The sequence below is a fragment of the Rhinatrema bivittatum genome, chromosome 2 (assembly GCF_901001135.1).
Source record: "Rhinatrema bivittatum chromosome 2, aRhiBiv1.1, whole genome shotgun sequence".
Lineage (NCBI taxonomy): Eukaryota > Metazoa > Chordata > Amphibia > Gymnophiona > Rhinatrematidae > Rhinatrema > Rhinatrema bivittatum.
The window spans coordinates 572,698,779-572,722,519 of record NC_042616.1 but is presented as its reverse complement, the minus strand read 5'-3'; the positions used below and the strand labels follow the sequence as shown (position 1 = coordinate 572,722,519).

The window sequence follows — 23,741 nt, the reverse complement described above, 5'->3', positions numbered from 1 at the left end:
GGATAAGGTGTGGTTGAGCACCCGGCACTTTCGACTTAGTCTACCTTCAATGCAGTTAGCTCCGAGATATACTGGTCCATTTCCTATTATCCGACAGACTGGACCGGTGACATACCAGCTAAGCTTACCTGCCTTCATGAGTATTCATAATGTCTTCCATATCTCTCTCCTCAAATCACTAGAACTCACGTAGCCCTCTCGGAAGATACCCAAACCTCCGGACATCTCGGTCGAAGACCAAATCTACCAAGTCACGGAAGTACTCTATGTACGTCGGAGAAATAGGAATATCTACTTTCCTGGGAAGGTTTTGGCCTGGAAGAAAATAAGTGGGAGCCTGCCTCAAATATCCATGATAAAAATCTTTTGAAGACTTTTCACACTTCACATCCCAAGAAATCAAGACCCCGTGGGGGGGGGGGGGGCTTAAGGGGAGGAGGAATGTTGCATCCGCGCAGCCACAACCTTGTCCCACAGCTGGCCACCCTCACCGTCCCTGGAGATGCGGCCAACCGCCGTGAAGTCTTCCCATACCGAGTCACTGTACTGGCAGTGTGCTTAGGTGCACATGTGGATCTGCCTTCTTTATAGGACCCACAGTTGGAAAACGGCCCTGATGCCTCCCCGTGACATCAGGAAGCAGGCCCTATTTCAGGCCCGCACTTCCCTTCCTTGATGCCTCTGCAACAGGTCCTCCTTGTCCCTGCTGTTTGGCCTTCTCGTTTGTTTCGTGATCTACTCGCTGCCTGCCTTGACCTCGGACTGTTATCTGGACTTTCTGCTCGCTGACTGTCCTGTTCTCAGATTGCTTCTGGATATTTTCTGCTCGCTGCCGGCCCTGACCTCAGCTTGTTCACTTGGCTCAGTGCCTGCCCCTATCTCGGATTATTTGCTGGACTCTCTGCTGGCTGCCTGCCCTGTTCTTGGATTGTTCACTGGACTCTGTACCTGCTCCGATCTCGGATTGTTCACTGGACTCGGCGGCTGTCCCAATCTCGGACTGTTCGCTGGACTCTCTGCTGGCTGCCTGCCCTGTTCTCGGATTGTTCACTGGACTCGGCGCCTGCACCAATCTCGGATTGTTCACTGGACTCTGCTCGCTGCCTGCCCTGCTCTCGGACCATGTTCTGGACTTGTGGTTCTATCGAGGACCATCTCCCGCCTGCCTCCGCGGAACTGGATCTGGAAAATTTCAGAAGGCTTCTCCTACGACCAGTACTGCCAGTTGACGGTGAGGACCTACCAGGGCCACCCCTGTGGGTAGTAACAACTGCCCTCGGCACAGGGGTCCACAAGCACAACAGCCAAATGGTTACTGGCATGGAAAAAAAACTGAGGTGAAGAGGCTATTTTATCAAAATAAAAATCCTTCAAAAATTGGAAAAAAGGATCTGAAGAAAATAGGAAAAAGCATAAGCATTGTCCTGAACATAGGAAGGGCAGGCAAGAAATGCTTTAAAATACCACCCCCCTCCCTAACTAATACCCAAACACCTCCACCTTCTTCCCCCGTCCTACCCTCCCCCAACCCCTCCCTGACCTCCCACCCCTCCCCTCTCCCTACCACCCCTATGGCATCCCATCCTCCTTCACCCCCCCTCCCGCCCTCTCCTCCTTGTCTCTTGTTCTTCAATTTTTGCTACACAGCCCTCTATCCAGCCCGCCTCAGCTGATTCCCCCTAGCCCCCCCCACCCTATCTCAGCTCCCTGCTAGAGTGCCCCAGTGACTGTTGTCACCAACCTGTTTACCAAGTTATTTAAGTTATATAAGATGTTATATTCATATTTGTATAAGTTACCAATTGGTCACCACTATGTATAAGTTGTTTATCCTGTAAACCGGAGTGAAGGCATCCCGCTATACTTCGGTATAAAAAAGCCTCGAAATAAATAAATAAATAAATAAATAAATAAATAAATAAATAAAATAAATGTAAAACAATGATAAGACAAGCTAAGGGGAAATTTGAAATAAAGTTGGCCGTAGGGCCAAACACTCATAATAAAAACTTTTAAAAATTTATTCAAAGTAGGAAGCCTGCAAGGAAGTCTGTTGGACTGTTAGATGACCAAGCGGTTAAGGGGCTCTTAGGGAATATAAGGCCATTGCAGAAAGACCCAAAAAAACAAAGCGGTAGCCGATCCAGTGAGCTGTATAACAGTGACGACAATAGGAATCGGATGATGACAAGCCCTTTATTAAAATGCCCGACTCTGGCCGAGTTTCGCTCCCTTGCACAGAGCTGCCTCAGGGGCAATTTATTTTACCAGGACTTGATTTGGTCAATGTGGAAAATGTCGTATTGATTATGCCTTCAGTGCAGATGAATTCCCACTCAAACACATAGACTTTCTCTTATCAGCATAGTATTGCTACGTGATAGCAGCTTTGAAGTCAAAAACGTTCTGTACATAACAAATTCAAATAGACGAGCCGTCTTTCAGCTAGCTTGACTAGCTGAAAGACGGCTCGTCTATTTGAATTAAATGGTCAATTTTCACAGTGGAAAAAAGGTGAACAGTTGAGTGCCTCAGGGATCTGTGCTTGGACTGGGGCTTTTCAATATATTTATAAATAGTCTGGAAAAGAATACGAAAAGTGAAGTGCATAACCCACTGGTTTTGGATTCACCTGTCTGTACACTAAGAAATAAAATACTTCAGTTCAGTGTTCACTAAGGAAGACCCTGGAGAAGGACCATTGCTGGCTGACAAGACCGTAGATGGGGGTGGAGTAGACGAAACTCCATTTGCAGAAGAGAATTTATGGGAAGAGCTAGAAAACCGAAAGTGGACAAGGCCATGGGGCCGGTTAAGGTACATCCCAGGATACCGAAGAAGCTCAGAGACATGCTGGCAGGTCCACTGAAAGACTTGTTCAATAGATCCCTGGAAATAGGAGTGGTGCTGCGAAACTGGAGAAAAGTGGCAGTGTACCCGCTTCACAAGAATGGAAGCAGAGAGGCGGCTGGGCTTTGAAGATCACCACATTAGCAGTAAAGCTGCCTACATCAGATCGTAACACTTATCAGGGTAGTAGAACATGAATTAAAAACACAGACGTTAGCCTTCATCTGACCTAAAATAGCAACACACTCAGAAGTTACGGCAAGCAAGAATATATTGTGACATCTGGCTAAGTATTATGCTGTGGTTGTGTTGATCCATAAATATAATTTACAAAAAAAGAAAAGTAAAGTAACACTGGACCCTTTGCATCTATGATACTGTAAATTTGGATTGGTCGATGATGGTCAAACACTATGCTAATCAGTGGATCAATGCTCCCAGATGAGCAGAATTGTGGTCTAAGTAAGGCTGAGGATGAATCCAGAAAATCAGTCCAAGATTAAGACAAAGATTCAGAGGTAAAACACAAGAATAGAGAAGGAAGCAGGACAGAGCAGGAACAAACGAGAACACAGAGCAAACTAGGCAATAGAGATACAAAAACACAAACTAATGAGATTGGATACACGTTGTGCTGGCAGAAAGCTTAGCCATTCAGGGCTGGCTCCTGCTAATCCCAATGAGTTGACAACAGGTGCAGATCCCAGCCATGTTCAGACAGGGGCAGTGACCATAATGGATAGCTTACTGTGACAATCTTCATGCTGAGAAGTCATAAGATGCTGGTTCATGGCTGGTTGGGCCTAAGGAGCAGCTCCTGAAACCCTAGATGCTGGTTTATCAGAATGAGTGTGATGGAAGGCTCAAACCAAATCTGTGGCATGAACATATCTAGACCGAATCCCATGTGTTCTCTTTAGGGCTATAATATTCCCAGTCCACTAGGTAGTGCAGTGTCCCATGAATTGTTTCAGAAGGCACTGCAACTGTAAATTCAGCATACCCCACGTATCATTATTGGAGGCTGGTGGGGAACTTGAATTGGAAACAGATTGGCATGGCAACCCTTAAGCAGCGAAACATGGAAAACCAGATAGATAAATTAGAATGGTTGAAAATTTTTTATTTTTATTTTGTTTTGTTTTTAGCCTGGCAGTTTCCGCCTGCTCCTCTGGTCCTCCAGCTCTCTCAGAAGTGGCCTCTGTTGAGCAATAGCAACATAAGCATTCGTTTCCAACTACCCAAGGTTTTACCCTATTTTTATAACCTTCCCTAACCCGTCAATTACAGTGACAGCCTTTGCCAGGACTAACGGACTACAATTCCCTCCAGAACCTGGACACAAACTCTAGTTCCAGCCACTAGGCATCACCAGTGGGCAAGGGTTCGGCCTCCTTCCCCTTAGCCTAAGGGCTGTTAACAACACTGCCTCCACAGCATTTCCAGCTCCAGTTGATCTGGGGAGCAAAAGCACAGGACCTACCACTGAGCGAATGAGTTGGCACTGGGATAGAAGGAGACTAATTATAAGCTGAAGGCCAGGGTGTTATCTTGTGTGATAATAGTAAAAAAAAAAAAAGTCCAGAAACATTAATTTGACAGATACTGTTCCGACTTCAAGTGTTCTGTTCATTGTTAAGCCAATTCAACCATTCTAAGGGTCACAGTATCTCAATGGTGCTCACTGGCCTATTTTTTTCTAATGATTTTCTCAATTATACCAAGACATTTGATAAGGTTAGCGTGAATTACCTGCACATAGGTAAAACATATGGTTGCAAGGGTAATGACAGGTTGTGGAATGTAGGATGCAAGTGATTGTGGAAAACAATTAGCAAAGAACAGAATGTGTGTACAGTGAATGACACCATATGGAAACTCCACTGACAGCAACAGTGAAACCCATTTGTCTTGTTGATAGTTACAAAAAGATGGTTCCAAGATTTGGTTTACACATTCTGTCTGTCTGTTGCTATTTGTTCTAAGGCAGACTCCATGGCAGTGATGCCAAGCAAAAGACCTCAGCTTGGTATTGGCCTCATACTTCTCAGATGACCAGCCCTGGAAGAAATAATGCCAAAGGCTGCTCCCTTTAAGACAACCGCCCAGTGACAGCTTAAAAAGATGTGGTAGAGGGGGGCAGGGTCGCCATAGAATCTCTGTCAAAGGTGTGCATCAGGCTCTCATCCTAGCAGTAAGGGGTCGAGGGGGGGGGGTTATGCCATTCCAGATTGTGAGGAATGGCACTGAAAAAAGCTGCATAGCAAGTGAAAAGCCAGGCATTCAAAATAGTCAACATAGAATAAAAATGTAAGCATTAAATTACAAATGATAAATCAAAACGTTAAACAATAAATCATCAGGTCCAGATGAAACTTCCTTATTGGAATCAAAATATCATTCTAATATGACTTAAATACATATTTGATTTTGTGACTATCTGAATGAAGTGCCTTACTTGCTTGTACACAATATGGCTGTTTACAGTTCACAGTCTGTAAAGCTGGCTGCACTCAGTATTTACAAAGCATTTTGATCTATTGATATCTTTCTATGGGCTCTCCTTTGGCATTCTGCATCATTTGAATAAACTTGCTTACAGTTATTTGGCATTTTCGGGTAAATGACAAAGCTGAAATGGCTTGAGCCAGAAAAGGAAGAGTACAGTGGGGGTAGTGTACCCAATAAATGCATAAGAGAGAAAGGGGCTGCAGGTGAAGGCTGGGGATAAGGGGAGGAGACCGAACAAAAACAGCTATTTAGTAAGCTGTATTTCTTTTGAAAGTATAAACTTGTTTTATTCTACCTATAAGTAATATTGAATGTTTACCTTGGACGAGCTCCACTTTCCTTCATCAAACACATCTCCTAAAATGAAGACAATGTCTGGCTGCAGTAGCCAAAGTGCACTCTGAAAGGATCTCTCCATCTGCCATTCCCTAGGGAAACAGGAAAAAAGGACAGTTAACCGTATCCGTGTATTTATATAGAAATAAGCACAAAATGCATGCAGAGATGTGGCTTCAGGAATGCTTTCCAACAAAGATTCCTAAAAGGGGGTAATGGGATTTTTACATTTTGTGCCTCAACATGGTTTTTCCACTCGTTGCAACATATTCAAACCTTTGCGTCCTAACTACAAGGAAAATAAAAATCTGCTGGAAGAGAGACTGAGCTATGTGCACTCTGTAAGGGACTGGGGGGGGGGGGCGCAGGGAGTGAGCACGTGGGAGGAAGTGGGCAATGGGGAAGTGTAAAGGAAGGGACATGTGAGGAGTTGAAGGGCGTATAGGACAGTTGTGGGTATGCATGCAGGAAGAGAGTGTAGGGGGTGTGTGTGCGAGGTGTGGGTCTGGATGTGAGCACGAGGAGAGAGTTTCCATGTGTGTAGGGATTGTATGCATGTGGGCTGGGTGTCAAGATGGGTTGTGTGGCTGTTGGGGGGGGAAGTTGTGGCCTGGAAGGTGCATTGCAGCACCATCTTTCACTAATTGCTTCCTTTTTTTTTCCCCCCCTTGTCTAACTCTCTCACTCTGGACACACTGGGTCAACCTGCTGGGGGAAGGGGATGACTTTTGGAATGTAGTTGTCAATATATTTTGCAGCCTCCCAGAGTAAAAATTGTTTTGGAAGGATCCATTCTCTGAAAATACTCTCAAATGTTTTTGGATTTTGAACTTGTTTGATATATTTAAATTTTCTTCCGCAGTGTGCCAATTTTGATTACTTTCCAGCCATTCCTTGGACAGTTATTTGACTGCAGACAGACACAAACAGACCTCTTATATGCTTTCCAAAACTCTGTATGCTGGAAAATCCAAACACATGCATATCAATTCCGTAACTCTTCATTCAGTCGGGGACACACGCACACACTCACACTACCATTCTCTCTGTTTCTAGGTGCTCCCTCCATAAAACCACTGGAAAAAGTGACAGCAGAAAATTTTCACTCACAGCAAAAGATTAACCTTTACCTTTGGAGCTTATCAGCCCTAGAGGGGAGGGGAGGGGAAAAGTTACCTAGCAACCTAGGTCAGTTAATCACTTCTTGAATGACTTCCTTCCCCTGTGCCTTTCATTCCTCTCAAGCTTCTGCTTCCTGTTAAGCTCTCTTCTTACAAATGAAATCTAGTTTTAGGAAGAATATAATGGGGAGACGTTCTCCATTGTCAAGTCATGACAATGATTCCAAATGGATCCATCTCTCTAGTTCAATAACGTTTGAATACCAAACATGCACGAGATTTCCAGAATGCGCTCTGTCTCATGAGCCCCTCTTTATTTTATCTAAGTTTCTGTACACTTTCTTTTCACTTCTTTTGTCCTTTTTCTGAAATTTTACTCAAGTCGACTTGCTGCCTCTGCAGTCCCTCAACAGCACTTTTCAGTGTTACTAAAAAAAGCAAATACAAACAAAAAAATCCTGAATAACTTGAGATGTTTGGCTCCAAGGTGGTCACCTCCCGAGGCTGTGTTTGTGGCCACAAGATGTCCGTCACCAATGGCCACGACATCTATTACAGATGACTTAGCTAATTGTTATAACAGTGGTCGGATATCGCAGAGATCCCAGAAGAACAGGGCCTGGAAAACAGAGGAACTTCATTAGCTGGTGAAAAGTTAGAGCCATTTCTCCTCATGGAATGGGGCCTCTTTGGGTTCCCTTTTAGCCGAGTCAAGCAGGAGGTCTTCAAGTAAAGCTCCTCCAACTGCGGTGCTGGATTCCAGATCTGTAGTAGAAGAAAATTATTACTTACCTGCTAATTTTCGTTCCTGTAGTACCATGGATCAGTCCAGACAGTGGGTTATGTCCCCAATCCAGCAGATGGAGTCAGCACAAGCTTTGAGGGGGCGTATCCATATATACTACTACCCCCTCTGCAGGAGTTCAGTATCGAGTATATCAAAGCCCGAGTAGAAACCCCGAAGGATCAAGTTTGTGAAAACAGATAATGAAAACAATTGTAACCGCAACAAGTAACTGCAAACATCCTACCAACTTGTAGGGAGCTGTGAAAAACAGCAAAAAGGAAACGACTGTGAAGACACAGAGCACTGTGAACAGGAAATAGCGCAGAGCTGAGCAGGATCAAGAACCCAAACGCGGTGGGCGTCTGGACTGATCCATGGTACTACAGGAACGAAAATTAGCAGGTAAGTAATAATTTTCTTTTCCCTGTACGTACCTGGATCAGTCCAGACAGTGGGATGTACCCAAGCTTCCCTAAACCGGGTGGGGTCCTGCGAGGCCTGCTCGGAGAACCTGCTCGCCAAAGTGTCCAGAGACCGAAGAGGCGAGGTGCAGACGATAGTGCCTCGAGAACGTGTGTAACGATTTCCAGGTGGCTGCCCTACAAATTTCCTGCGAGGATACCGAGCGAAACCTCCGCCCAGGAAGCCGCCTGAGAACGTGTAGAATGCGCTACGATTCCGGGTGGGGGAGTCCGACCCGCCCCAATGTAGGAAGCAGCAATGCCGGCCTTCAGCCATCTGGCAATGGTAGCCTTCGAGGCCTGAGACCCCTTCTTAGGACCGGCCCAGAGTACGAAGAGAAGGTCAGAGGTCCGGAACTCATTTGTAGCCTCCAGATAGAGGCGCAGAGTGCTCTTGACATTCAAGAGACGGAGAGACTTCGGCTCTGAGGAAGAGAAGGACAGCAACTCCACCGTCTGGTTCACATGGAATGCAGAAACCACCTTCGGAAGGAAGGAGGGAACGGTGCGAAGCGAAACTCCAGAGTCGGAGAAACGGAGATAGGGCTCTCTACACGACAGAGCCTGCAGCTCCAAGATGCGTCGAGCGGAACAGATGGTCACAAGAAATACAGTCTTGAGAGTGAGATCCTTTATCGTTGCGCTGCGCAGCGGCTCGAACGGTGGTCCCGACAGGGAGCAAAGCACAAGGTTAAGACTCCAGGAGGGACAAGGGTCCCGTAACGGAGGACGCATATGCTTGACACCCTTGAGAAAACGAGCAATGTCAGGGTGCTGTAGAAGAGAGCCCCCATCGCTCAACAGCGAACCAAGGGCGGCCACCTGAACCCGTAGTGAATTATAGGTGAGCCCTTTTTCCACCCCCGCCTGTAGAAACTGAAGGATCTGAGGTACAGAAGCCTTAGCGGGTCTCGTGGCCTGGCTGGTACACCACAGCTCGAACATAGGCCGCCGACGTCGATGTCTTTCGTGCCCGCAATAGCGTGGATACTACCGCCTCCGGGTAGCCCCGACGCCGGAGGCGGCGCCTCTCAAAAGCCAGGCCGCAAGACAGAAGAGTTCTGCCTGCTCGAAAAATACCGGGCCCTGATGTAGGAGCTGGGGGAGGTGCCCCAGCCTGATTGGCCCGTCGATCACCAGCTGTAGCAGGTCCGCAAACCAGGGTCGCCTGGGCCATTCTGGGGTGACGAAAACCACGGTCCCCTGATGGCTTTCTATTCTGCGGAGCATCCTGCCCACCAGGGGCCATGGTGGAAAAGAAAGATATGGCGGCCACGGGAGGACCAGGGCATCCACTCCCTCCGCGCTCTCTCCGGCGACTGAAGAAGCGTGGAGCCTTGGCGTTGAGAGCGGACGCCATCAGATCCAAGTGGGGGGGCCCCCCACTGATGGACGAGAAGTTGCATTGCTTTGTCGGAGAGAGACCACTCTCCGGGTCCAGCAGTTGACGACTGAGGAAGTCCGCCTGGACGTTGTCCACACCGGCGACGTGCGAGGCCGCTAGCCGGACGAGATGACGCTCCGCCCATTGCATCAGCAGCGCCGCCTCGAGCGCGACCTGCGGGCTGCGCGTGCCTCCTTGTCGGTTGATGTAGACCACGGTGGTAGCGTTGTCCGATAGGATTCTGACTTCTCGGTTCCGAAGAAGCGGGAGGAAATGTCGCAGAGCTAGCCGGACCGCTCTGGTTTCCAGACGGTTGATTGACCACTTCGCCTCCACCGTGGACCACGTCCCCTGCGTGGCGCTTCGATCGCAGACTGCACCCCAGCCTGCTAGACTGGCATAGGTGGTCACCACCACCCAATTTGGCAGATCGAGGGACATGCCACGGGCCAGGTTCGGCGGATCCAACCACCAGCCCAGACTGTCCCTGGCATTCTGTGGGGAGCGGGAGAATCATCTGATAGTCCTGCAATACTGGTTTCCAACGGGAGAAGAGCGCCCACTGTAAGGTCCTGAGGTGCGCGAAAGCCCAAGGTACAAGGTCGATGGTGGACCCCATCACTCCCAGGAGTTGCAGGTAGTCCCAGGAGGTGGGCTCTGGTAACGCAGAGAACCGTCGTGTGTGATCCCGCAAGGATTGAGCTTTGTCCTGGCGCAGAAAAAACTTTGCCCAGTAGGGTGTCGAAAGTTGCCCCCAAAAAAAAAACCCAAGCGTTGCGAGGGCATGAGGGAGCTCTTGGAGAAGTTCACTACCCATCCCAGGGAATGTAGAAACCGTACTACTCGAGTCACCGCTGAGCGTCCATGATCGAATGACTTCGCCCGGAGGAGCCAATCGTCCAGATAAGGATGAACCAGGATGCCCTCCTTCCGGAGAGCTGCCGCCACAACTACCATGATCTTGGTGAAGGTGTGCAGCGCCGGCGCCAATCCAAACGCGAGAGCCGTGAACTGAAAATGCTGGTCCAGAATTTTGAAACGAAGGAAACTGTGGTGGTCCGGGCGGATGGGAATGTGCAGGTAGGCCTCCGTTAAGTCCAGGGAGGCGAGGAACTCCCCCCGATGCACTGCCGCAATCACTGACCGGAGCGTTTCCATGCGGAACCGAACGACTCGAAGGGATTTGTTGACTTCCTTGAGGACTAGGATAGGCCGGAAGGAACCGTCCTTCTTTGGTACGACGAAATAGATGGAATAGTGGCCCGAGCCCACCTCTCCGAAGGGCACGGGCGCAATAGCGCCAATCTCCCGGAGTCTGTCCAGAGTCAGCTGCACCGCTCCTCTCTTGAGGTCCGAGCCACAGGGGGAAAAGATGAACCTTCCCTGCGGGGGGCGGACAAATTCCAATGCGTAGCCGTGTTTTATGGTATCCAGAACCCACTGGTCCGAGGTGATCCGTGCCCACTCTGCTTAGAAATACGTTAGTCGGTCCCCAATCCTGGGGACAGGGGAGTGGGCGAGACTGGCATCATTGTGAAGACTTGGTATAGGGGTTCCCGGTTCCGGGAGTAGTGCGTGCGGGTCGATGCCCGCGGAAGGCGCGCAACCAGGGCTGAGACCTGGGGGCGGATGGCCGGGAGCCCGTCTGTCTGTAGCCCCTGTAGCGCCGTTGCGCTCTGGCTCTGGTCCGAGAAGAAGAAAACGCTCTGGATGGTCGAAACCTATCCTCCGGCAGCCGATGAACAGCGTTCTCCCCCAGGGACTTGATGATCTGGTCCAAATCCTCCCCGAAGAGGAACTTGCCCCTGAAGGGAAGAGAGCCCAGACTGGACTTAGAGGACGTATCAGACGCCCAATTGAGTAGCCACAGTAGTCGTCGTGCTGCCACTACCGAAACCATGGATCTTGTGAGGACCCGAAAAAGGTCGTACGAGGCGTCCGCCCCATACGCCACTGCGGCTTCTAGCCGATCTGCCTGGGCAGCCTCATCGGACGGCAGGTTCTGAGACGTGAGGAGTTGTTGCACCCAAAGGAGACTAGCCCGCTGGGCAAGCGAACTGCACATCACCACCCGCATACCCAGAGCGGAGACCTCGAAAACCCGCTTAAGGAAAACTTCCAACTTACGATCCTGTGTGTCCCGCAACGCCGCACCTCCCGTCACTGGGATAGTCGTCCTCTTCGTGACCGCCGACACTGCGGAGTCCACCTTTGGGACCTTGATGAGGTCCAGAAAATCTTCGGGGAGCGGGTACAGCTTTTCCATAGCCTGGCTGCTCTTCAGGGAGGCCTCCGGGGTGTCCCATTCCCTGGTGAGAAGTTGTAAAAACGAGTCATGAATGGGAAAAGCCCGAGCCCTCGGCCGGAGTGCCGCCAGGACAGGATCTCCCTTCCTTGAAGAAGTGATGACAGCGGGAGCTACTGGGGCAGGCGGGTCTGGTGGCGGATCCAAATCTAATTCTTGGATGATCTGCGGGATGAGGTCGTCCAGCTCTTCCCTCTGGAAGAGGCGTAGGGTACGCGGATCATCCCCCTCCTGTGTGCCGTCCCCTTGTCCCCCCGTCCGGGAGGTCAAGTCCATGTCCCGCTGGGTCTGGCACCGCCCCCACTGCCGCGGGCGTGGATCGGACCCGGGTAGGAAGGCGGGAGGCCCCCACTCCCGGAGGGTCGGGGGGGGCCGGCGTCGAGGGCGACATCCGAGGGATCTTAGGAGGGGGGGGGTCCCACAGGTGCTTCCAGCCCCTGCAGATAAGCGGTATGCATGAGCAGGATAAACTCCGGAGAGAACCCCGGCCTGCTCGGGTGCGCTTCGGGGGCGGCGTGGTTCCTGCTCCCTGGCTCTGGGTGCTTGGTTCCTGCACCAAAATCGGGGGAACACCCCCACTGGTAGAGTCCTCCAGGGATCCGTTCTCCCTCGTGGCCTCCAGGGATCCGTTCCCCCTCGTGGCCTGCGCCTCAGGGCGCTCAGAATGTAAAATGGCCGCTGTTCCCGCCAAAAATGGCGGAGTGGCCGGCCCGCACCGCCCGGGCAAAAAGAGAAATCAGTCAGGGACTGTGAGGTACCTTCCCCCCCGGGAAGGCATCGTGCACAGATGCCCTCCCGGGAAATCCGGGACCCCGGGTCTCCGCAGGCCGCACAGCGGGACGGCCGCGGCATCGGGATCGCTGCAGGAGAAAAGAAAAAGCCACGGGGGGGGGGGGGGGCCACGCGCACAAAGGCGCCGCTGCGGGGGGGGCCCGGTCGGCCCGCACTGCCCGCTGTCTGAAAATAGAGGAGGGTGCCGCGGGGGGGCCTTCCTGGCCACACGACCCGCCCCAGACATCTTTCCCTAAATGGCTCAGCAGCCCATGAGGAGCTGTAAAATGGCCGCGGGTGAGGGAGTAAAGAGCGAAGAGGCCGGCTCCACCGGCTTTCGCGGGCACCGGGGGCTGAGCTGTAAAGGAAAAAAACTACAAAGGAAAAACAAACTTACCCCTGGCTGCAACAAGAAATAAACAGCAAGGCCGCAGAGAAGAGACAAGGAAGATAAGCCACTCCCCAGGAGTTGAAAGAACTCTGCCTTTTTTTTTTTTTTAAACTTAATACAAACTTGATACAAACTTGATCCACAGAAAAAGACAACAACAAGCCATAATCAGCAAGAAAGTGAAGGAAAAGGAGGGGAAGCCTGATTCCCCTACTCGCATCTGCTGGAGTCAGAAGATACTGAACTCCTGCAGAGGGGGTAGTAGTATATATGGATACGCCCCCTCAAAGCTTGTGCTGACTCCATCTGCTGGATTGGGGACATAACCCACTGTCTGGACTGATCCAGGTACGTACAGGGAACTTAGGGATTAAGCAAGTCTGAGAAGCATTGAGCACAGGAGTCAGCAAGTTCTTCAGCACACCCAGCATCCCCCTCTTCACGTGCAGAAAAAAAATGAAGCGTCATTCATTGGAGCCAGCAGTAAATCAACACCAAAGTAGAAGTCCTCAAAGTGTGAACTGTTGATGAATCACTGAGCCTCAGAGTTGCATCAGACCTTGGAGAAACGATCCCCAGCCCTATCAGCATACAACACACGCGTGGCAAAATCAGGGTTTGTGGGACCAGGTGACACTCCTTACCATTATAATCCTCTTTGTTGGCCCCCTTATCTTCATCTCGCCTCCTCAATCCAGACGCCAGACCTTCTGGAACTCCTCCTCTTCCACCTACCCATGGGCTCCTTTTGGAGACTTCAGACCCAATATGCTCCATTGTGCCTCTGGTATCTATGAGGCCACTAGTACAGTTAATTCAGGAGGGTGTCTTTTCTTGGAGTCCAGTATGCGTTTCTCAGGAGAATTACCTTATACTGGTTTCACAAGAGGATCTCTCTTTCTCAACTCCAGGTCAAAGGACAGAACAGTCCATAGATCAAGTGGCTGAATTGGTGAAGACTTTCTTTACCTCATTGGTAGCCAGTGACAAGGAAGACCCCCTTCAACCTCTTGACTAGAATGTCAGATTTGTTACAAGGAGGATTCCCTGGTGAAAACTCCCTGCAAACAACTGGAGTCCGTGTACTTAAAGTTTCTTACTTGGAAAATAGTGTTTCTAGTTACTAATCACTTTAGCTAGGGGAATCAGCAAGCATTGGTTCATTACTCTCCATACCTACAGGTTTTCCACTACAAGACGGTGCTCTGCACTCACCCTAAGTTTCTGCCAAAAGTGTTTTCTATTTATCGTTTGAACTGAGCCATTGTTTTGCCCGCGTTCTTTCCAAGACTTCATGTGCTTAAAGGGGAGATAGCCCTCCAAAGGGCCTCAGCCTATTATCTGAAGAAAACACAGCCTCATTGTCAGGCTTAACTTTTCATTTCCTAATTGATTGGGAATAGCTGTTGCCAACTGCATTTTGTCCAATTGGCTAGCAGATTGTTATGACTCATTGCTATGCTCTGGCTGGCCACCAGGTCCTAGACTCTGTCAAGGCTCATCAAGTAAAAGCCATGGCCACCTCAGTGGCTCACCTAAGAGTCATGTCATAGTAACATAGTAAACGGTGGCAGATAAAGACCAAAATGGTCCATCTAGTCTGCCCAGGAATTTTTATTTATTTTAAACAATTTTTAAGGGTAGTAGCAACTGCTGCTCCATGTAGGCCATCACCAAGCAGAAATGTGCACTTTAGCTATAATAGTAAAGTTACCCCATTAGTTCATTTCCATTCTCAAGCCAGTAGGGATCCTATGAATTTGTTCCATGCCCTTTTGAATTCCATTACTGTTCTTGTCGTCTGGGAGGGCATTCCATACATCCAGCACCCTTTCTGTGAAGAAATATCACGACATTGTTTCTGAGTCTTTTCCCCCTTGGAGTTTCATATTGTAACCATTAGTTTTAAATTGTACAATATTTGATGTTTGTGCATAATTAATTCCTTTCAGGTATTTGAATGTCTGTATCATATCTCCCCCAGGATCTTCTCTCTTCCAGGGTATATGTATTAAGTTTTTTCAATCCTAACTCACATGGCTTTCCATACAGGTCTCACACCATTTTGGTTGCTTTGCTCTTTTTCGCTTCCATTAACTCCTACTTTTTTTTTTTTTTTTTTTAATTTTTATTTAACATGATCAGGACAACAGACATGAGCATTCAATATAGCAGTAACATCAAGAGTAAGGCAACTGGCATACAAAACATGCAGATTAACAAACAAGGTTTATGCAACTCTATAGCCCATCCGTTAGAGAAGGGCGAGTTAGTGAACATAATTATCACCACCCCATCATAAAACTAAGAGAAAGAGAAAAAAAACAAAAACCCGCTACTTTTTACAAGCTGAACAATTAACAATAGCATTTTTGGAAAACAACCCCACGGAATTCTTTTTGGCAAAGTAAAATAATTGAGTTAGCAACTTTAGAATGTATTACATTTGCTCTGAAAAGTAACCCTGAAGTATATGATAATATATGGGGGAAATTTTGGAAATGACAAAAACTCTTACACATTTGTCATGCCCTTATTCTTTTTGAGATGGGATCTCCAGAACTGAACATAGTATTTCAGGTGAGACTTCACCAGGGATCTGTATAGTGGCAATCATCACTATCCTTTTTCCTTGCTAGACTTTCAATGTAGCCCAGAATCCCTCTGACCTTAGCCACCTTCAGGTCATGAGACACTCTCACCCTGAGGTCTCTCTCCCAGCTCGCGCACATCATTCTGTCTGTCTTTCTCCCCCCCCCCCCCCCCCCCCCCCCCCCCGCCAAACACATACAACTCCTTCAGAATGCTGCACCTCAAATACACGACTCTGCACTTCTTGGCAGCAAATCCCAAATCTTCAACCACATCTCTAGTTTTTTTGTTTTTTTTTTAATGTTTAAACAATTTTTATTGGGTTTTACAATAATAGTACATATAACAACACCCTGAAGTGAGAGGAGCTCTGATCTCACCCCAGAACAGTATCACCAATAAACCCCCCCCCCCCTTTTTTTTAATAGAAGTGAGTAATACTTTTGTACTGCAAAATAACTCCCCCCCCCCAGTCAGGCCCCATCCGTTACAGAGAGATAAAGAGAAGTGAAAAATTAATCATTGACAACGAGACTGCGAGCTCGAGGGGTCAAATACTGCAGGTACGGCTGCCATATATTTCCAGAAATCGCTTACGAAGCTGGGGTGTCCTCCGAGCCTCCAGGCTCCCCATGGTCATCATGTAGTGCAGACTGTTCTGCCAGGACCAAAAGGAAGGGGGCTCAGCTGACTGCCACACCGAAAGAATAATCTTTTTCCCCACTAAACAGGCCTTGTGAAGAAACAGGCGCGAGCCAGGGTCCCGAATCCGAATCGGGGAGATACAGCCAAAAAGCAACAACATTGGGGTAATTGGAAAGGCCATGTCTCTAGTTTTTCTAGGTCATTTCTCATTCTCTCTACTCCTTCAGGTGTGTCCACACTGTTACAAATCTTAATGTCATCTGCAAAAAGACAAATCTTACCTTCTGATCTCTCCCCAATCTCTCTCTCACAAAGGAACTCCATTTATCACTCTTCTTTCTCCAGAATTCATTCCATTTACCACTACTCACTGACTTGTCAGTCAGCCAATTTATAATCCAATACACTACCTTGGGACCCACTCCCAGGCTTCTCATTTTATTTATGAGCCTTGCTGAAATACAAGTAAACCACATTGCAAGTTCTTCCTTCGAACAATTCTCTAGTCACCCAATCAAAAAAAAAAAAATCAAATTCATTTGACAGGACCTTCCTTTGGTAAAATCATGTTGCCTCAGAAACCCATTGGATTGCAGATAGGTCATTATCCGTTCCTTTAGCAGTTTCTCCATTAATTTTCCCACCACTGAGTTAGGCTAACTGGCTTCTAGCTTTCAGCCTCCTCCTTGCTACCACTTTTGTGAGGCAGGACCATATCCTCCCTACTCCCGTCCTGCAGCACCACTGCAGGACAGCACTTTTTCTGAGCTCCCTCAGTTTCCTGGGATGCATCTCATCCTGCTTCATGGTTTTGTCCACTTTCATGTTCCACCAAAACACTTTTCTGTAAATGAACATGTATCCACCCTGCTCTCATCTGTACTCTTCCCAACCAGCAATGGTCCATCTCCAATGTCTTCCTCAGTGAAAAGTAAACTGAAGTATTTGTTTAATATTTCTATTTGTTCATCTTTCTCTGCCCCTTGTTCCTTGTCTTTTCAACCTTACAGTGACACCTCTGGTCTCCCTCCTTTCTCTGATATATCTGAAAAAAAAAATGGTTTTGTCACTGCGCTTCACCTCTTTGGCGATCTTTTTTCCTACCCAAGTTTGCGCCATCCTGATTTCTTTTCTCATCTCTTTCAGCTTCACCAGATAGTCTTCCCTGTGTGCCTCTTTTTATGTTCCTTTACACTTTTTGAATGCCAAGCTTTTTGCCTTTATTTTCTCAGCCAACATCTTGGAGAACCATAATCAGTTCCCTTTTTTCTTATTTTTCTTTACATTTTTTTACATAAAGATTTGTTGTCTTTGTAATAGCTCCTTTTAATTTGGCCCACTGTTGTTCCATTTCACCCATCTCCTCCCAGCCTTCTATCTCTTTCTCAAGGCACATTGCCATTTTACCAAAGTGTGTGTTTAAAACCCAGGCCCGCTCTTTTTCCTCCTCAGGTGGAGGGGGAGGCTCCTGAGGCGGGTTTTAGCAGCGTTGCAGTCGAGTCATGGCTACCTATGGCGGCCTCCTCTGCTGCGGATCAGTCCAAGTTGTTCCCTGCTGTTGTGCCGGGTGTCTCTTTGCCTGCCTCCAGGTTTTTGTGTGGGTTGTGCTGCTGATGTTGGGCAAACGGGGCCGGGTAGTGTGCAGCCCGAGTGGGAGGGATTGCGGTGCAGTGGCGACTTTGCATCCGGATACTGAGACCATGATGGGAGATGGCTGGGCTGTTTTTCCTGGCGCTGGGTTTTCTGTGGATTAGGGAATGGGGGCTGGTGTTCAGACTGTGAAGGGTTTTTGGGATAATTTGGGCCAGTATTTTCCGGGGGAGGGTCCTGCAGTGCCTTAGTCAGGGTTGTGTTTCCAGGGGAGGTTGCCTTCTCCGGTTGAGGGTAGCCCTTCTTATTGGCTGTCCGGTTTTAACAATGGAGTTCCATTTGGCCCCCCTGGGTCAGGGAGCGTGGCGGTCCTCCCCCAGCTATTCTTTGGGCTGGGGTTCTTTTCCTGATGCTTCGAGGGCGGCTAGTGGGGGTTTGGGGTCGACAGGGCTGTTTGGTCGTGCTGTTTCGGCAGCTTCTGTTTCTAATACAGGCTCATGTTTTGCATGAATCTGCGAATGGTCCGGGTCCCTCACATGACGAAGGATGGAGAAATGATCCTGTGTCTGCGGCGACCAATGTTACTTGTCCTTTGATCCAGACTACAAGAGGCAGAACCGAGCTCTGCGCGACAAGGCGAGGTGATGACTGGTATTTCATCTGGGGTGGGTGCAAGTTCAACTCAGCCTGCCTCTGTGCCTAACGCTGTGAGTTCGTCAGAGGGTGGGGCAGTCGAGGGCGAGTCTCCTGCCGTTATAGATAAATCAGGTGATTCTTTGAGGATTAAGAGGTGTGATGAATCTAAGCGTAGGAAGAGGCGTGATAGGTCGAGTTCTTCTGATTCCTTGTAGTCTTCCTCATCAAGCTCCTCGCATGCTTTGGTGTTTCTTCAGCTGCTGGTGTAGGATCAGGAGAAAGAGAGGTTCATAGAGGGGTGCCAGTGCTGGTAACTTTCTTTTAATTGTGTGAGGATGTGTGGAGCGATTTCCTGGGACTCAGAAAAAGATGGCGCGTAACATTCTTAATTAGATCCAGTCCTTTTTGCATTTGGCTAGTATTGTAGGACATGACAATAATCCGCAGTATGGGCCTTTGTTGGCTTATGCTGAAGCTATTCTGGCTGCTAGCAGGGAGTACGACAGGTGGTCTTGGCTCAATTATGACAAAAGTTTTTGTGACTGCATGGAAGAGAACAAGTTTATGGTCTTGGGGCATGCATGATGTCAGTTTGTGGCTAACACAGATGAATAGCAAGGTCCTTTCCTCTTCGGCAGGTAATATGGGTGGGGTAGCTAGTTGGTTGGGTGGGCACCCCTTCTGAGCTGGTCCTGCGCCAGTTGGAGCGGGTCAAACCAACAGCAGTCCACTTGATATTTGCTGACACTTCAATCGCTCCACTTGTAACTTCCCGGATTGCAAATTCCAGCATGTGTGCTCTGGTTGCGGAGCCGGACACAAGGTTTCCAAGTGGCTCAATCGGTCAGTTGATGGAGCCGCGGGGGGAGCCAAAGCGAAAGGTGTCTCAAAGAGAGTCCTTTGAGCAGGTTTCTATTCCGGTGTGGGTGGCTGCATTGTTGCCTTGGTGGTTGGAGGTTTACCCAAAGGTGGAGGTTGTACTTCTTTTGCTTCGCGGGTTCAAGTATAATTTCTGGATCCATTTTGCGGGACTGGTTGGTGTGGGAGGTGAAGAAAATTGTCCTTCAGTACGGAAAATGGTGACTGTGGTTCTGGACAAGTTGTAGGGTGAAACTGGGTTGGGAAGAATTGCGTTGCTTTTGTGGAACCACCATTTCAGCGGATGGTTTTGTCACCTTTGGCAGTGGTCCCAAAAAAAGAAGCTTGAGAAATTTTGGTTGATACATAATTTTTTAATTCCCCCGGCGTAGCTCCGTGAATGATTTTATCCCGCGAGAGCTTTGCGTCATGCGATATGCTTTTGATTCGGAAGTTCAGATGGTTCAGCTTAGTGATCAGGGCGTCTTGATGGCTAAGGTGGATATCGAGTCTGCTTTTCGGCTTTTACCAGCGCATCCGGAGAGTCTTCCGCTGTCAGGTTTTCGCTTCAATGACTTTTTATTTTGACAAAAGTATACCTATGGGGTGTTCTACTGCATTTGAATACTTTGTGGCGTTCAGTACCTTTGTTTACTGGGTACTTGAAGAGTAGTCTGAGCCTTCAAACATTGTTCATTATTTAGATTAATATTTTTTTATTTGTGGGCCAGGCGGGTTCAAGTGCTTGTGTCGACGTGCTGCGATGCTTTCAGGAGATTTCTGCCAATTTCGGTATGCCTATCCGGAGGGAAAGATGGAGGAGCCTTGCACTCACTTAGTTTTTCTGGGGATTGAGTTAGATTCGATGGATAGGATTTCACGGCTGCCCTCCAAGAAGGTAGAAGGTCTGAAGGGGATGGTTGGGAGGGCCCTACTTTGTAAAAAAAATTGACCTTGCAACAGATACAATCCTTGATGGGTAGTTTGAATTTTGCCTGTCAGGTTATTCCCATGGGGAGGGTATTTCTGCGCAGATTTTCGTTCGCAATGTCTGGTGTTAGGAAGAGCGATCATCATATTCAGATTAGGATTTGTAATGGATTTGCATGTTTGGGTTCGGTTCTTGGCAGACTTTAATGGTTCTTTGCTCTCGCAATCTAGCTCTGTATCAAACCATGACTTTATTTATTTATTTATAATTTTTATATACCGAAGTTCTTGTAGGGACTACAAATCACTCCGGTTTACATAAAACGAAGAACTGCTCAACAGAGAGCGGAGCTTTACATGGAACCGTAGAACATATGGAACAGTATAACTGGTTGACAATTTAACTTGGAGCTATAAAACGGATACTGCAGGTTCTCTTGGCTTTGGTGCTTGTTGTCAGGGCTCCTAGTGCATGGGCTCATGGCCAGAAGAGTGGAAATTAGCTGGTACAACTAAAACCATTACCTTTTTGAAACTGTTTCCAATAGTGGTTGCAGTATTTCTGGTGCATTAACCTAAGCGTGGTTGAGGTTATCAATAAGAGATGCAAAATGTCTAATGGTTTCCAATTTGTTGCAAGAGTTTATCCTTCATTGCATGGAGTTGAATGTGACTGCTTGGGCTCGTCATGTTCCGGGGGTAACTAACGTTCTGGATGATTCTCCTTCTTGTTGCAAATGGGCCCTGCTTCAGAAGCTTGCTCCGGAGGCGGATCCAGCAGAGCTTCAGCACCTCCTTTCCTATGGAAATTTGATTCCTGGAAGCAAGGAAGCTGGTCTGAGCATCCTTAGCCCCTTCTACGTGGACGGGTTATGTGAAAGGAGCTGACAAGGTGGTGTCTTTTCTTGCAATTTTGGGTTGGAGGTGGAGCCCTGTTCAGGATATTTTCTTGTTGCGGTTTATTGATAAAGCGAAGGCTGAAGGAGCTTTGAAGGCTGTGGTTTCTAGGCAGCTATTGGGGTTTTCCTTTTTTATGCGTGTTCATGGTTGGGGGTTTTCTGATGGGTCGCTTCTTGGTCCGTCGTTTGTTGCTGGGTTGGTCCAGAGGTGTGGTGAGCGGGCTGGATGGGCTATTGCCCATTACGCATGACATTTTGCTCTGGTTATGGGACGTGATGTCAGGTATTTGGGTGTCACAGCATGAATGCTGTTTCGCTTGGTGTTTGTACTTGCGGTTTTTATTTATTTATTTATTCATTTTAGAGCTTTTCACATTAGTGAGCTTGTGGCCAAGGCTACAAAAGAGGCAGACTCCTCTGGTCTGCTAGCCCAGCATATCTTGTGCAGTGATTCTATTATCCTTTATGTCTCTAGGTCTAAAACTGACCAAGGGGGTAAGGGTGTGTCGGTGGTTCTTTGAGCTGTTCCAGGTTTGTGTACTTGAACAGTTGCCAAATCTGTTACTTTTAGTCTGATTTGGCCTACAGGTGGCTCTAGATTTGTAGTTCATTCTGACCTTCATCCATTGACCAAGTACCAGTTCGAGATGGTGTTGCGTTCAGGGCTATCTGCACTTGGTTTGGATGCGAGTCAGTTCGGAACTCATTCCTGCTCGGCAGCCTGCTCGGGGTTTGTCCGGTGGTGTGATTCAGAGGATTAGACAGTGGAAGCCCGATGCCTTTGAAGGATATGTGCGTCCAGGACCTTTATGATGTGTTTGTCATTACTCTTTGCAGGTCCTGCATGCTGGGGATGTACTACATGGATCATTGGACATCCGCACATCGTGTGGGCATATAAGCATGCATGTGGGCGTCCTTACAGGGTCTCAGCACAGTGCAATTGTCCATTGGTTGGAGCATAGGGGGATGCGTTGGGATGAATTGATCCCATTTGCGTCGTGGGCTTCAGTGTTACGGTCAGCTGCATGTGTTAATATGTTTGGGGGGGATAATGATTGGAGTAAGATATTGGGGGTGAAGATTCATCAGCATGGACAGGAAGGATTTAGTGTCCATTTCTGTGCTGTTACCTGCTGCTGTAATTTGCTAGTCTGACATGATTCCAAGGCCTGCTGAGATGGACAAGAGAATGTGGTGGCACAGCCAGACAAAGGCCAATCAGCAGATTGGTTCTTGGCTGGGTTTATTGGGAGGGGGGGGGGGGCGTGTCTCCTTATCAGACATGAGGCATGGTATTTGGATTGGGGTTTGTTCCCGGATGATGGGGTACATTTGTCCTTTATTGGCTTGGATTTGTTTCTGAATACATTGCAGGTGGTCTTGGAGGATTTGCTTTGTTAGGGATCATGGCCACAGCTTTGGGGGGGGGGTCACAGGATAGTTCCCACCTGTGCCCGAGCTGCGTTTCCCGAGCCGGTTGGGGTTCAGCTTGGTGCTGAATGGTTGCCTGACTTGACGGTGGTCAGGTCTAAATCTTCAGTGGGAACAACTGGGTTGCAGTTGCCCCGAGTGCAGCTCCTTGCTGGGCTGGGATGGGGGTTTGCATGCACAGCTCCTTGCTGGGTGGCGGCAAGGGTCATGGGAGCGGCCATAGTGCAATGCCAAAAACTGACAGGTCAGGTGGCCTGGTGGCAATTACCTTGCTGGTTGGTGGCAGATGTCCACTGTAGGTTAGTTATTTCTTGCTTCTGTTGGGACTCAGGCATCTGGTTAGTAAAATAAAGCAGGGGCCTATTTGATCTCACACTGGTGTCTGTGTACTGATATTTGTAAAAGGGCAGGTACTGGGAGAGGTGTATGTCCTGGCTACCCATATTATTTCTCTACAGTGCTAGCACACTTGTTACCAAATGCAGTAATGTGGTTAATGAACTTTAAACCTGTATGCATTCGCTTAGTCCCCCCTCCCCAGACAACCTGAGAAACCTCTCAACTAGGTTTCCTTCAATTTTCTAAAGTTTTGAGAATCCCACAGCAACCACACTGACACACCTCCTCCCTCCCATGGGTCCCACCCTCCCTACTTCAAAGTTCTGACTCACTCCTTATGTGCTCTGTTGCCTAGCAACACCACAACCCCGCCCCCCCAGATTATAGCAACATTCAGTTCCCTTTAAAGGGACTGTACACGCCCACCAATTTTGGCACAATCTAGCGTTTAACCCCCTGCTTACATTTTTTTAATGTAACGTTTTGATGCCTTCCTTTTCTTGTTTCTGGAGTTGATTATACGAGCTGATACCCACCAAAAAACAAAGCAGAATTCCGAATATGTTAAAAGAAGTACAGTTAGGTTAGTAAAGGGTAATGTAAAGATGTGTTTGCTCAGAACGTGTGTGTTTTATATACGGATGGATATGTAGCCGAGGCTCTGGGTGGTCTTGCTGGAGGCTGTGCACTTAGCAGCAGGCGGTGAGTGGGTATCACGGTCATGGTGTGTTTGTGTGTGTGCTGGGCTACAGAAGGTCAGTGTGAACAGCTGGGGGCTGGGGGTTATTGTGAATCTGCAAAAAAAAAAAAAAAAAATAGTTGTGGATGAATGGTGAAGTACAGAGCATTTGTCAGTATCTGCGAGAGGTTGTGGGTAAAGAACCTCGGTGGGGGTATGGAG

At 48.3% G+C, this 23,741-nt stretch overlaps 1 protein-coding gene across 1 annotated transcript in view; it reads right to left on the bottom strand.

The window, feature by feature from the left end:
- Positions 1-23,741, bottom strand: part of MPPE1 (metallophosphoesterase 1) — a 116,401-nt gene that overhangs the window by 86,463 nt on the left and 6,197 nt on the right. Inside the window, exon 2 of the mRNA XM_029590981.1 lies at positions 5,681-5,789. Coding sequence (XP_029446841.1) covers positions 5,681-5,789 — 109 coding nt within the window. The remainder of the gene's footprint in view (positions 1-5,680; positions 5,790-23,741) is intronic.